We start from the raw sequence: 15,483 nt of genomic DNA on the forward strand, positions 1-15,483 counted from the left end.
TTGGAAAGCACATATTTGCTTCAATAACCTTTGCCTCAAGGTCCCTGAATTATCTAGCGCACTTTACAAAATTACAGAGGGATTTGAGCAAGGAACTCTGCAAATCTCTCTCGGAGTCTGTGTCTGTACAGGACTACACAATGTCTTCTTCACAGCTGGCTACTGTTTTGACCATTTCCAGTGTGTCTATGAGGTTAATATTCCATGTTGCAGAGGATACCTCATTGGCGTCTGGTAGTTTGGCCCTACTGTAAAGGAAACACTTTCCTGGAGTGAACAGGATTGAAAGACCCTGTGTACTGAAGGGATACGATTTTCTACTCCTTAACTGTCTTTTTCTCTGGAATCAAAGATGTGGTAAGAAAATGTGGTTCCTTAAATCCCAGGGACCTTTCCAGGATTCACACACTGACAAATACTGCAGAGGCAGAGGGGGGAGTTCAAATGGAAGACACCATCCTCACGGCAGGGAAGGCTCACAAAACCAGACTTTCTGATATTCTTTTTCTGAGAGACCCTTTCAGCAATCCTTAAGGGTTGCTGGACTTGCCACCTCTGGAGGCAGTCTTGGGGTGCTTGTCTTTGCACTCAGACACCTGGGCTTCTATAACAAAAGATTCCTGGGTGGTAAATATAATATCCAATGATTATATCATAACATTTTTCCAAATTCCTCCAAATAAAAGAAGAAAGCTTCCTGACATCTCACCCAGTCAGGGAGAAGCTGCATCTCAAGAGATTTAAAAGCTGCTATACAAAAGGGTCATCCAGAAGATCCCACCAGACCAAAAAGGATCCAGGACTTACTCAAGGTTCTTTATAGTGCCAAAAAGATAAGGACAGGGGGCCTGAGACCAGTTTTAGATCTAAGCAACCTGAATCAATTTGTGAAGAAGTCAAAATTCTGAGTGGTCACAATCCAATCCATTCTGCTGTTTTTTTGCAAGGATGATTGTATGTGCTCAGTCAGTCTTCAGGACGCATGCTATCTCTTCAAATGAACAGACAATACCAAGCATTTCTGCACTTTCAGCTGAGTGCCAGTCACTATCAGTTCAGAGTCCTGCCCTTTGGTCTTACCACAACCCCCAGGGTGTTTACCAAGTGTATAGTAGAGGTAGTAGCTCACTTGAGACTGCTGGGATTCCGAGTGTTTTCATATCTAGATGACTGGCTCCTCAACACCCCAACCAGGCATATCTTAGAACAGTCCAGGGACTGTTTGCTTCAACTTTGTCAAAGACTAGGCATTTCACTCAACACCTCCAAATCTCATCTACAACCAGTGAGATTCTGGAGATCATAGGGCCCCGGCTAAACACATAAGTCAGATAGCCTCCCTTCCTACACATCATGTAGACACAATTCGGATTCAGGTACAGCAAATTCTTGTTCATCCTTCTTTCAGCTAGACTTGTTCTTAAGGCTCTAGATTTGATGGCAGCAGCAATAACCTTATTTCTTATGGTCCAGTTCTATATGCATGCACTCCAATTGACTCTAGCTGTTCAGTGGTCTGTTCTGCATCACCCTGCGTCCTTTCCAGCCAAACTCACTCAAGTATGCATGGATCAGCTTCGCTGGTGGATTCAGCTGGATGAAGTTTACCTAATCCGTCCCTTTGTTCTATCTCCTCCAGTAGCCACAGCAACCACAGACACCTCCCATTTGGGGTGGGGGTGGGGATTTCTTGTGACGGACAGTCCAAGGCACATGGTGCCCCCCAAAAGACCAATTTGCATATCCATGTTCTAGAGATGACAGTGGTCCTACTAGTGTTGCAGGCCTTTGTAGATGTTCTCCCTCTAGGAACTGTTGCAATACAAACCGACAACATGTCTGTAACCTGGCACATCAACAAACAGGTGGGAACCCGGTCTTACCCACTTTGTCGAGAAGCAATGAGAATGTGGTAGTGGGTGATCTCCTCCATCCACTTTCTTATGGAAGTGCATATACTGGGGAAATGCAATGTACTAGAGGACAAATTCAATGGGTCCATGTTGATGCCTCACAAGTGGTCTCTCATCCAGTCACTGGTGGAGATTTTCCATCTTTGGGGGAAAGTTGCTGCGATTTCTATGCATCTCCCCACAACAAGTATAGCAGGTTCTTTGCTCTAACTCCCCCCTCAAGGGGAGCCACCAAGGGATGCTGTATTCCATGTTTGGCCCTCTGGTCTCCATTATACTTATCCCCCATTAATTCTGATTCCAAAATTCTTACAGAAAGCGCTTTGGTTGAAGAGCTCAGTTGTCCTCTTCACCCCCTTTTGGCCTCGCCAGGTGTGGTTTCCCTTCCTTGGGTCTCACCTTTGATGTCCTCCATGGATTCAGGACCCGTGTCCAGACCTTCTCTTGCACCCCTCCTGGATGAAGCATCCCAACATTCCAGGCCTCAGACTAACCACATGGTTTCCCCATTTCCATTTGTAGTTAGACCAGGCTTTCCTCCCCAATATGAAAAATACTTCTGTCTTCCCAGAAAGCATCTACAAGGAAGATTTACAAGTGTAAATGGAAAAGATTTTCAATTTGGGCTCCGCAAAAGAAAATTGACCCTTTCACTGCTTCTGTACCTTTGGTTGTGAAATTTTTAGCATCTGTTTTTCAGAAAGGTACTAGTTTTTCTACAATCTTGGTACAGTTAGCAGCTATATCTAATTTTCACTCAGGAGAAAAAACACTTCCACTGTAGCTTCTTCCAAACTGTTCAAGTTTTCTAAAATGCACCTTCTTACTTAGCCATCCAGTGAAAGATCCATTACCTCCTTGGATTTAACAGTTGTACTTCAAGGATTGACCCAACAACCCTTTGAACCATCAACCAAATCTAATTTTAACTTTTGTCTTGGAAAACAGCATTCCTAGTAGCCATTACATCTGTGAGGAGAATTTCTGAGCTATCTTCCAAATCCCCTTACATTATTTTTCACAAAGGCAGAGTTACTTTAAGAACTAATTCATCCTTCTTACCAAAAGTAGTAGCTGAATCAAACATTAATCAAACAATTACTTTGCCTGTCTTCTTCCCTAATTTTTCAAATAAAGGAGAGTACGTGCTACGTCTTTTAGATGTATATAGGCAACTACATTTTTATTTATCGAGGAAAAAAGATTTCAGGAAATTAGAATAGCTGTATCTTTCTCACCGAATAGATTAGGATCACCAGTTTATAAAGTTCTTCTGTTGAAATGGATTACTGATTTGCATTATTTTGTATATACTCAACAAGGCCTCTCCTTATCAAATTCTCCTAAAGCACATTCTACTAGGTCCATGGCAGCAACTTCTGCCTTCTGTTCTAGAACTTCCATTGATGACATTTGTGCAGCAGCTACTTAGTTTACTGCTCATACCTTTACTGCTCATTACAAACTAGATTTGACCTCTAGAAGCAGAGCTGTTTTTAGTTTGGCAGATCTACAGAATATCATTCCATGATGTCCACCAAAGATTCACGTAGCTGGGGGCTCTGTCCCATATGATGGGGAAGAATGAAAAGGACAACATTAGATATTAAAGATATGTACTTACCATAACTATAACTGCATCTGTGTTGTCCATTTTCATTCTTCCTCGATTCCCCTCCCTCCTTCCTCTTTCCTTTCAACTTGTGGAGTGACCTTGTGGATATTATAGAACCTTTTGTTCCAGGTTTGAGCCCCAACTTGCTGTTATTTCCTTCTTCCTGCTCTGTCGTAGGACCTATAAGGCAGCAAATTCGATCTGAGATATTGTTGGCTAACTGGGGCATTATGGGTAGAGGGAGGAGCTCAAGAATTGGATCAGAATTCTAGTGCATGTAGCCGAGTTGGATCTGAAGTCAGATCTGGTACCCATATGTTGAGTAAGAATGAAAGTGGACAACACAGATGCATAGTTATGGAGAGTGCTTAACTTTAATTTAAGCCATTATTGAAATTATTGCATTTGTTACTAGTTTGATTAGATTTGATGCCTTGTGGCCCAGGCTGTGCCTGAAAATGGACATTGGACCACTGTACCAACCCTGTTAAACAAGGAGTAAATAAATAAATGTCTTCTACAAAATTGTAGTTCTGTGAGAGTGCTAACCATACCCATAGATCTGACAGGGGGACTCCATTTCTGCCTTCCCCCTTTCAATGTGACAGTGCTTCCAGGATTTCAACATATTGTGTGCAGTTAGAAAATAAAGGAATTTAGCTTAGAAGACTGCTGATTTGGGTGGTAGTGTGCTGAGAGTAGCACTGCTGCTTCTCAGCAAGAGGTTCTCTAGTTCAATCCTCTGCTGGAGTGCCTCCTTTTTACAAGCTGCATGTACTTACTGTGTCAGTATGTTTTGTATCTGGGTGTTCCCATTTTCGTCCACCTCACACAACATGGAGCAGGTGAATTAGCATTCTCCAGAATTGTCCATAGAGAGTATAATGTATCAATGACTGTATGCCTGTGTGTGCATGTGGTTGGCAACTCAGTCAGGAACAGGTTTTCCTTGGCTTGCACCCATTATTTTGCACGATCAATTGCAGCATTCCAGAAACCTAGGGAGAAGGATAAAGAGGGTTATCTGAAAATAGATGAATGGAATTGATTACTGGATTAGAAAGCATTCATACTTAAAACTATATTTTATTGCAGGATGACTGCTTAGTCTTTTTGGAGGGCAAGAACTGGAGCTGCGGAAAAAGGGGTGATTAGTAGGGCATAGAAAATATTGTATGATAACTATACGAATCAATTAGAGGAGATCAGAAAATATTGCGAAGAGAGACTAGATATGCAATTCACAAAGAAACAATGGGAGGACATATGTCTGTCTCTCATATAAGTAACAAAATCTAGAAGACTTGGAATTTTTGCCTAGAAGTGTTTGCGTAGCTACTTTTATAACCCCAAACAGACTCCATACAATTTTCTTCAGATAGATGGCAAATGCTGGAGGTGTGATGGGGAAGAAAGAGATAACTGGGAACGTGTTTTGGAAGTGCAAGAGTTGGCAGACTTTAAAAATTCCCTATGGAGTACTCTGGCAGGAATACTCAGTAAGCAAATGAGTATAACTAAGGTAATTATTTTTTGAGCTGGGGTACAGGATCTGAATTGCCTAGACGAGGTAAGGCTTGATAAGTTTAATTCTGGTGGCTGTCAAAAAAAGCAGTTGGTGAATATTTGTAAAGAGATAAAAGAAGAGGAAGTGGGATATATAGAAAAGAATATGAGTAAATTACTTACAAAAAATAGAAATTGTGGGTACAATACATGCAGAAAAATGTTTTGGAGGAGGAATAAGGTTTAAGACAAGACAGAGATTGGATTAACTTATATGATCTACAACAACAGATATTAATTATAATGTCTGTAAATGTGAACTTTAATATGGTTTGATTACTTTTATATAATTCTAAGTTTGCCTGTGTCACGAGTGATACTTCAATAAAGGTGTTAAAAAAAGAGTCGGAGTTGTGGTGGGGGAGTGTACCGTCACCCTTTATCTCAGGCTCAAAGGATGCTAGTATAAGCCTTAGTGATTTTTGTGCCAGCTGATGATTGTAAAAGATGAACCCAGTGTTTGTAATAAAATCAGTCTTTTTGAAGCTATACAGTTAAGGTGAGTACCAAATACGCATTCCTTTGTTTTTTTTTGCACCATTTTCATGTCTTCCACTTCAAGATGATATTCAGCATTTTGAACCTGGATACTTTGCAGTGGTGTAGCTAGTATTTGAGGATTTTCATCTGCACATGATATGTTTCCTTGCAGTGTGTAGTGGGACCGCACCTTTTACTCACTAAAGAATTCTGGATAAAGCCAAAAATAGTGTATGTGTGTGGGGAAGGAGGGATGAAGGCCTGAAGTCAGAGAAGCACTTAAATATAGAAAGTCTGTAAACTAACAGTTTTGCATTAGCATGCATTTTCAGATGGATGTGAAGTCTGAAACTCAAATATTTGTCTGTAATTATTTAGTGACTGCAATCCTTAATGATTTGCTAGAAAAGCACACATTTTATGAAGGAACACACCAAAACTTTGAGACAAAAATGTGGACATTCTATAAAACTCTAAAACAATTGAGGGGTATGAGTGGTACAAAAATGAAGGGAATCGGTTTTAATGAATGTATTTTTAATTTTTTAGGCTGAAATGGCATTGCTAATAATGGACGATGAAGAAGACAGGAAACATTTTAATTATGATAAGATTGTAGAGCAGCAGAATCTGAGCAAGAAGAAGAAGAAGAAACTGATGAAACAACAAGATCTGTTAGAGGAAGACAACTTCCAGGTAATTCCACATAGTTCTATAAATAGAGTGCAGTTTCCTGCAATAAACAGATATTAACCTAACAATAATATATGATTGGTCAATTGGCAGCCTTTGTTCAGAAATGGATTTTATCTTCTAAATTTGAAGTAATTTTGCTTAAAATATTGCAGTACTGGTTATGTTATGTAATTGTCCATGCCTCATCTAAGTCAAGATACGTTTAATGTCTTGATTTTTAATAGCATACAGACCCAATCTTTTCCATCACAGTTTTTATATAGTTCGTCACAAAAATGTCATCAGTTAGATTGAATGGATAACTTTTAGCATTCAGGTTGATGAGTAGATGCTGTTGGCCATATTCTCCGTCTCACCAACCTGTGCTGACTCTCTGATATACTCATTCATAATCTTGTCCATCCTCGCCCAAAATTTCTCACACTGTCATACTATTAAATAAAGTGGTAATGCTTGATCGTGCAAGATAGGAAAACACATGCAGCAGGTAAAAAGACTGATGTATGTACATTTGTCTATATACCATAGAAAAAAAAGATTTGCTTTTATGAGAACTGCTAAACCTATTTTCAGGAATATGCAACCATAGTGTCTGCATATTCCTGAAAATTGTGTGGATCTATTCATTGCTTTGAAAATACTGTACCTGAACCATCTTGCAGTTAGAAATTGTGAATGAGCAGAAAAATTACAGTATTTTTGTGAAGTCTTAGGTATGCGGCCTTTGCAAAATTGTGAAAATTTGAAGTGATAGGATGTGTAACTTGTAGCACATTAGAATGTCACTTTTAGCAAACTGTCAGGCAGTTTTTCTGACCCTTCTGGTATTTTCAGCCATTTCCACTTGAAGCGAAAGGTAATTTGTGCCTTTTTACATCTGATTTATGAACCTTAAAAATAATACAGAAACAGTGATGACAGTGGCTGGAGCCCTGATTGTGACCCAGATACTCCAAGTTCATTTGGCAACTCAGGCACTGCAGGAATGGGAGAGGGAGAGTGGGAGTGAGCAGATTTTGGCTTTCCCACCTGGATGGTGGGTTGGGAGTTCTGTTAATTCTGTTAAGCAGTCAGGTGCTTTATAAAAGAGATTTGTGAGCATTTCCTGGCAGTGAAATGGGCTACCATTTTTTCTGGAAATGGGAGGGATGTCTCATTCAACTAGATGATTCATTGATTTCACACATTCAGTCTGCGCTAGCTGGGGTTTTCTGTCCCATTCATATCCAAAGGTCCCACCGTCATGGCTGTGCATATCATGCCCCACCTTCAAATTCTTGTCCTGATGGAGGAGTGGTAATCCCAGACAAGGAACAGTTTCTGAGGACTGCTTCCCCCTGGGGGGAAAGAGGCTACCTGTCACAAGGCATATGACAGGAAGTTGTCCCCCCCTTACACCAGAGAAGGCAAAAGGTGGATCTGTGAGGCTAGAGTGGATGATCACTGGCTGGTGGGATTTGGGGCCAAAAAAAAATCAAAAGTGGTGATATATTGTGACAGTCAAATACTCTTGACATAGTTATAATAACTAGAAGTCACAGTGCATGAGTTAAAGTATGACTGACTGCTTAGTGAACATTATATTAGAAATGTTTCCTTATCGAATGCTAACATCACTGATTAAAAATTTGAAAACACTTGTTAAAATAAATATAGAACTGTTTTTATAAGACTATAATTTTTTTCTTCCAGTTGAAGGGGGGAGGGTGAGTCCTACCATGTCACTGTATCATATATTCATTTATCTAAAAAAAATTTGAATAATGTAATAAAAAAGATATTTCAAAATTTAATTACGGTAAATAAAATGAAGTCCACCATCTAATAATAACACCCTGAGAAAATATGATTGCTTGCTTTGAAAATCATGTTATGATTCTGAGGATGCTGTGTCAAGAGCAGCAGTCACTGAAGTGATTATCAGGAGACATACTCGGGTGAGGTCAGAGATATTTCCACAAGATGTTAAGTCATAATTTCGGATATTCCTTTGAAGGATAATTAATTTCGCAGTAAGACGATTACTAATCACAATCCTGTGTGAGAAAGGGGAAATTAAAAAGTCCCTACAGGCATCTTATATCCAGCAATGCCACAGTTACAGAAGTTATCCAGCTCCTGCTAAATAGCTCAGTGTAAAACTCAAATCTGTTCACCAGCCTTGCTCCAGTAAGCATCCTGTTGCATACTGGTTATCTTCCCAGCAGGGGTCTCCTATAGAAAAGGGCCATTGGCTCAGTAGGACTAACTGCTTAACAAAGTTCATATAAATTAGAAAAATAAAAACAGTCAATCTTGGAAAAAAAATTTCATTTGTACTTGTGTAGGTATGATTTGAAAACCATGTATGTTCCATGTACAACAGTCATTTGCAATTTCTGTGTATATTATTCTGAAATCATTGTACCCTGTCTGCAATGTATGGTGAGAGGCTAGCATAATGGTTAAATGATTACCTTACAAACACAAAGTGCAGGGTTTGATTCTCATATGCGGTAATTGGTTAGACTTAAAAAGGGCCCAGAGGGCAGTTGGCATGGTAATAATCTATGAACCTATGAAATATCAAAACTGACTCCTGAATCTTTTTTTAAGATGCTGTTGTACTACCACTAACATTTCTTTTATTTAAGTGCAGACTATTTATATCAATATTTTGTATGAAATGAATTATATGAAGTGTTAGCTGGGTCAGATATCAGAAATAATTTGTATTTGTTGTACCTAATTTTACAGGGTCATATGAGTTTAATTACTTTTAGATGGTCATTCTACTGTATTGATTTTGACAGCATCTGTTAATCAGTGCCACAGATTTTCGTGAATGTATTTAAAAGTTCAGCCTTTCATAGAACGATAGTCTCAAAAGTGGTGCATATTCAGAGATCCTTTCCTGCGACATTTGCTAGTGCCACTTTATACTGAGTCTTATTATTCACTTGGGGTTTGCAGGATAGCTACCACTCAAAGTATATTTCATTGGTTAGAAATTAGTACAACTATTTGTCTATAATGTGCAAGGTTAACTATGTTTGTCCCATCCTTGTACCAGTCCAGTTCATCTGATTTTTTTTAAAGTATGATTTTACTTAAATTTAGAAGTTGAACTACACAGCAGTAAATAACAGCAAATGGATACATCTTCTTATATAGGTGTTTGCACTTTCTGAAACATCCTTATAATTCTGAATTGTCTGACATACAGAGTTTCTGTCTGGGAATATTCTAATTTTACTTAAATTCTGCTTTTCAGGTTATCTCTGTTTTATGAATAATATTTAATTAACTTGGGCAAGTTAGCTGTTTGTACCCCTTGAAAATGCCAGACTTTCTAGACATGGGAGCTATATTTACATGCTTCTTAAATTGCAAGAAATTATTAGAATTCCATATTATACCATGACTTCCCATTAATATTCTAAAACGTGCACGCTTGATTGGTCAGGGTGCACGTTGTAAATCGACTTACACTAATGGAAAAAGGTCCGGTCGCCCGGACTTTTTCCATTAGTATAAGTCTTTTTTAAAACACTGTCTCGCTATGTTAAAGGAGTTTAACATAGCAAGACAGGTTTTAAAAAAGCAACGGAGATCTCCATTGCTTTTTTTAAAGCTGTCTCGCTATGTTAAACTCCTTTAACATAGCGAAACAGTGTGTAAAAAGCAACGGAGATCTTGCTTTCTCCGTTGCTATTTTTTTAAACCTGTCTCGCTATGTTAAATGGGTTTAATATAGCGAGACAACTTTAAAATAAGCAACGGAGATCTCCGTTGCTTATTTTAAAGCTGTCTCGCTATGTTAAACCCATTTAACATAGTGAAACAGTTTGTAAAAAGCAACGGAGATCTTGCTTTCTCCGTTGCTGTTTTCAAAACTGTCTCGCTATGTTAAATGGGTTTAACATAGCGAGACAGCTTTAAAATAAGCAACGGAGATTCTCCGTTGCTTTTTTTAAAGCTGTCTCGCTATGTTAAATCCATTTAACATAGCGAAACAGTAAAAAGCAATGGAGATCTTGCTTTCTCCGTTGCTTTTGCCCACAGCTTTGATGTACTATGTACTGCGTAGGCATATGCATGTGCAGTGCATCAGAACTGCCGCAGAATACCAGACAGCTGTGGAAGGGCAGCAAGGAGGCATTATACAATGCCATTATTTAAGAAAAGTAATTATTTTTTTTCTTAAATAATGTCATTGTATAATAGCAATAACCCACTTCTGGGTGTGGGTAATGCTGGATTTACCCATGGTTGGCTTTGTTTGGCCACTCGGGCTTCGCCCTTGTGACCAAACCACGCCAACCGTGGGTAAATCCAGCATTACCCACACCCAGGCGTGGGTTATTGCTATAATATTCACCTTAATAGGAGTCCAAGACATACACCTTTTATCAAGGATGTAATATGAATGTTGTCTGTGAATAATCTTCAGGAAAAACTATTTTGTCTGACATTTTTTCTTCCATGGTTTATTATACTGTGCATCTAAATATTCATTATTGATTTATATATAAGGAGTACTTTACCAGTTATGTTGTATTACCGAGACATACATTTATAAACCAGCAGTTACTGTCTTGCATAAAGTATATTGCTGCTCTCTTATACAATTATTACAACACTCTTGTATAATTATTTTGCTAATTATTGCTTCCTGGAGAATACAAGGAAAAAAGAAGTACTACTGTAGAAACAGAGAGAAAAGCTGTGAAATAGTTACTCTGACAATTCTGAAACCTTGTACAAAACACACGCTCATTTGAACCTAAGACACACAGATCATCTCTCATGCACCACTCCTGCACCTTTTAAGCACAAAGCTTGGAAATCTGCCCACATGTTATGATTTATTGTTAAAGTGACCCTCCTCAAGTAAGATAGTGCAGTAAGGTGTAATTTATTTTGTAAAAGCAGACATTTGATGAAAGGTCACTGTAATAGTATAGCTAGTCTTCGTACTAACTTCTAAAGATGATAAGTTAGTTCATGAAATTACTGTTGTTAGTAGTAATTGTTTTTTACCAAATGAGTTTTGTAATATTATTATGTATAAAATGCATTGTTTCTGTATAATAAGGAAAGACATTTGCACATTTGTGGAAGATCAGCAGCTGTTTTAATTAACAAATTGATATTTTTGTTTCTGGATGAAAAAGAATAACTGAAATACTGTGAAGCAGTTTAGCTACTCTGTGTTATATCATTTATATTAGTGTATTTCATACAGTTTTGTTACATCTTAGCTTATTTACTTTATGTAAGAAAAAGTATACAAGAAAGTGTTTGTGGTTCTAGATACATATGTTTAGTTTTATATATATATATATATATATATATATATATATATATATATATATATATATATATATATATATATATATATATATATATCTTACCTTTTAGATGGACATAGATGCTTTGTTTTTGCTAGTGTATTAGCATAACTATTTACATATCACAGGCATACAACCCTTGGGAAATGAACAGTTATTTGAGAGTCTCACATACCTTCATCAGTATCTTAGCAGATGCATGTGTGCTGGTTTCTTACAGGGCACGCCACTAGTTGGAGAAATTCTGATTGGGAAGGGAACATAGAAAGATGGGTAAACCCAGATGTAATAGTTTAATATGACAGTGACCTCTCCTCTCAAAAAGTTTTACTTTAATAAGTATTTACTCTACTATAACATACTTTAATCCTTATGGGTTTTGTTTTGCTTTGTTTGGTCATAGAGGGTGAACATCATTTAAGATTTAGAGAGAACCACATACATATCTAAAATATTTTTATTGTTTTATTTTGTAGTAAAAGAGTTTTACTGTCTGAATGAGGTATATGTCATTGTGCTTAAAAGGTGCAGGAGTGGTGCATGAGAGATGATCTGTGTGTCTTAGGTTCAAATGTGCAAGGTTTCAGAATTGTCAGAGTAACTATTTCACAGCTTTTCTCTCTGTTTCTGCAGTAGTACTTCTTTTTTCCTTGTATGTCGTTTTGCTTCCCCACCTACTGACCATCAGCCTTCTTTCTTTTAGTTGCATCTGTTTGTTCCCTTTTATTGACATTATGGGCATCAAGATGGGAGAGAACAGCTAGTGGGAACTATCATTCAGGCAGGTATGAAAGCATATTTTACCCAGGCCATCTGCTGACTCTTATCCTTTCTTCCAAGAATTACACCCATTTTTTTTGTCAGTGACATAATGGGCACATTTACTTGTGTGAGAGACAACTGGAGGGAGCTGTCAGGCAGGCTTTTTTTTTGCCCAGGCCATCTTCACACCTTCAGCTTTCACTTCTGTTTATTGTTCACCAAATGGCTCTTCCCAGAGACCATCCTGACCATAACCCAAGGTCCCACACAAGAAATCTGATATAACCATCTGATCTCTCCTACAGCCTTAAAGTCTACCAAGTCAACTCACAACATCCCCAATTATTCCATGGGTCTACATGTAAGTCTTGTTTCATTAAAGTGGATGACTGGATATTTTCATTTAAACCCTCCCCCGGTGGCAGACATGAGTACTTACATCCCATGAGCCATTTGCTGTTCCATACATCTGCAGGAAGAGCTATCACCACCAGCATCGGAGTGCCAGCCAGTTCCTTGCTGCATCCTTGTCATATGCAAGCCTCTACTTACATGCATCATGTAGTCAGTTGTCTCACCATTCCATCCCCTGAAGATATTGGACCCTCAGTCCCACCTTCCCCATCTGGCTGTCCGAGTGTTTTAGCCACTATTCAAACTTAGTCCTCTGAGTATATATACATATATATTATGTATTGTACTGTTTACTTGGAAGATAATCCCTTTGTATTCAAAATGTGTAGTCTGTTGATTTATTCCATTGATAATAAAATATGAATTAGTAATTAGTCCATCTTTTCATTTTATGTTATTTTTCCCCTGGGAACAGGTGAATGTTGCTGATCCAAGATTTCAGGCTATGTATACATCACATCATTTCAACTTGGACCCATCAAATCCTAGTTTTAAGAAGACAAAGGCTATGCAGACAATCTTGGAAGAGAAGGCTCGCCAGCGAGAACACCAGCAACAAGAGCAAGCAAAACCCATCAAGAGAAAGCAAGAATTAGATGCAGAAAGCACAAAACAAAAAACAGACACTAAGAAAATATCAGATCCTGATCTTTCAGTGCTTATAAAATCAGTTAAAAGAAAAACAGAACTGTTTCAAGCAAGCAAGAAACAGAAAACCAAATGAAAATACAGCCATTGTGATCTCAAATGTTTTAAATGTTAAATTCTTGAAGCTACAATGTAGGCTACATATTTGGTAAACATTTTAGAGAATTTTTATAGCATACCTTTGTTTCAAAGTAATATTTCCATCTGCAGAAAAAAAAATCTTAAAATGTGCATTTGTCTACTGGAAGTTCAACTATACCTTATACAACCAACATTGTACCAATTTGTGTCCAGAGCCCACTATGTTGAACAAAACAATTTCAATGTACAAGTTCAACATAGTATTTTAATACACTATTTAATTTTATAATTAAGATATCACGGCAAAAGTACATTAATAATAGCAGCACTTTTAGTGTCAGGTATATACGTTACGTTCTGCACGCTACTTCCTTGCTGTTGGCCAACTATGCAAGTTCGATAAAGTTCTTTACAGTGGTATGACTGTACAAAAAGGACATTTGATGTTTAGTGTTCAAGGAATAGCCATTCGATAATTCCATTCGATGAGTAAACATAGACCCCACTTTGAGACAGCACACAGACTACCAGAGGAGTTTGAGATGCATTAGATCATCTTCCCTTTCCAGGATCTATGGTGGATGCTTAACTGACATCACCTTTGAAGACCACACTCATCTGTGCAAATGAGTTGGACAAAAGATGCTGCTGTACTTCCCATGGCACAGAAGGGTCTGTTTATGTATTTTTCTGGTTGTATTACATGGTACCCAAATGTTCAGATATTTTTTCTGGTTTAGAGACACTGGGAAGCTTCTCCCTATGGGAAGTGCTTTAATACTTTACTGTCATGGATCCATGGAACTTATTAATATAAGGCTGATGACTCTTTATGAAACTGAAGAAAATGGGAATTTGGAAGGGGTTTCATTTCATATAGTATGAAATGAAAAATTGATGCAGATGTCACATCCCCTCAATTACAGACGTTATTTTACCTCAGGATGTAGACTGTAGCAGACAGAAGTATAAAATATCTTGATTACTGAGTTTGTATTACTGATTGTGATGCATTTAATTATATTAAAATAATGCAATGAGCTAAATCATTCCAAGATCAGAATGTCCTAGAATGAAATAAAATAAGCAATATTGATCAGAGTTTTTGTCTGTAACAGTTTACAGTAGAGCATGTCTAAGCCTTGCATACTTTACTTCAAAGAGACAATCTTTGGTAAGGATTTCCTCAAAAGCAGAGGAGTAGCTGCATCTTGTATTGTGATGGAAGAAAAAATATATATAATTTTGTTCCACAGTATATAAAAAAGGAATAAACAATGTCACTGTTATACAGAAATACATACTCATGTTCAAACCCAGAATCAGCAGCATTATAATTTGTTTTGATAGCGTTTGTAATTGTTACTCTGAAGAGAACTGAAATCTAAACTTTTCAGATATTTTGCAAACATTGTAATTTATCAATTTTAGAATGTCCTTCTGCCCTGAATTTAACTTCATCTTCAAATAATATCTCACTGCTTCTTCAAGTTTATTAATATTACATTTTGAGGACAAGGTGGATTGTCAGACTTGTACTGTATGTTGCAAAACGTAATAGCAGTTGGAGAAAGACAACAGAACATCAAGCACGTGAATGACTCAGAACAAGTAGAATGTGCATATTTTGTTATAACATCTAAATTGACAGAAAATATATTTTAAAAAGTGTCACTTTTGGTTGTTATTTCATCAGAGCACTCTGATGGGTATAATTAAGCTAGCTGTTGAATTTGATACCTTAAAAATAAATGTCCTTGTCAGTTAAAAACCAAGTAGTAAAACAAAGCATACAAATGACATAATAGCACTGTTGGTGGTGCCTGTACATGTAGGAAATACTTTGTAATTGCTTGAAATATGCTAAAAAATTATTAGATTATGTTACGACCACCAGCTGCAGAATGCAGTTATTTGGCAATTTCAGGTATAAAGACAGATGTACAACTTTATTTTCATATAATGCATTCAGTTT

General features: G+C 37.5%; 1 protein-coding gene across 1 annotated transcript in view; it reads left to right on the plus strand.

Annotated features, from left to right (window-relative positions):
* ESF1 (ESF1 nucleolar pre-rRNA processing protein homolog) overlaps positions 1–15,182 on the plus strand; it is a 1,041,566-nt gene extending 1,026,384 nt beyond the window's left edge. Inside the window, exons 13-14 of the mRNA XM_044056192.1 lie at positions 6,124–6,270; positions 13,195–15,182. Coding sequence (XP_043912127.1) covers positions 6,124–6,270; positions 13,195–13,503 — 456 coding nt within the window. The 3' untranslated portion in view covers positions 13,504–15,182. The remainder of the gene's footprint in view (positions 1–6,123; positions 6,271–13,194) is intronic.
* The last annotated feature ends 301 nt before the right edge of the window (positions 15,183–15,483 follow it).

Source organism: Protopterus annectens, chromosome 1.part2 (assembly GCF_019279795.1).
Source record: "Protopterus annectens isolate FY-2018-M chromosome 1.part2, PAN1.0, whole genome shotgun sequence".
NCBI classification, from domain to species: Eukaryota; Metazoa; Chordata; order Ceratodontiformes; family Protopteridae; genus Protopterus; species Protopterus annectens.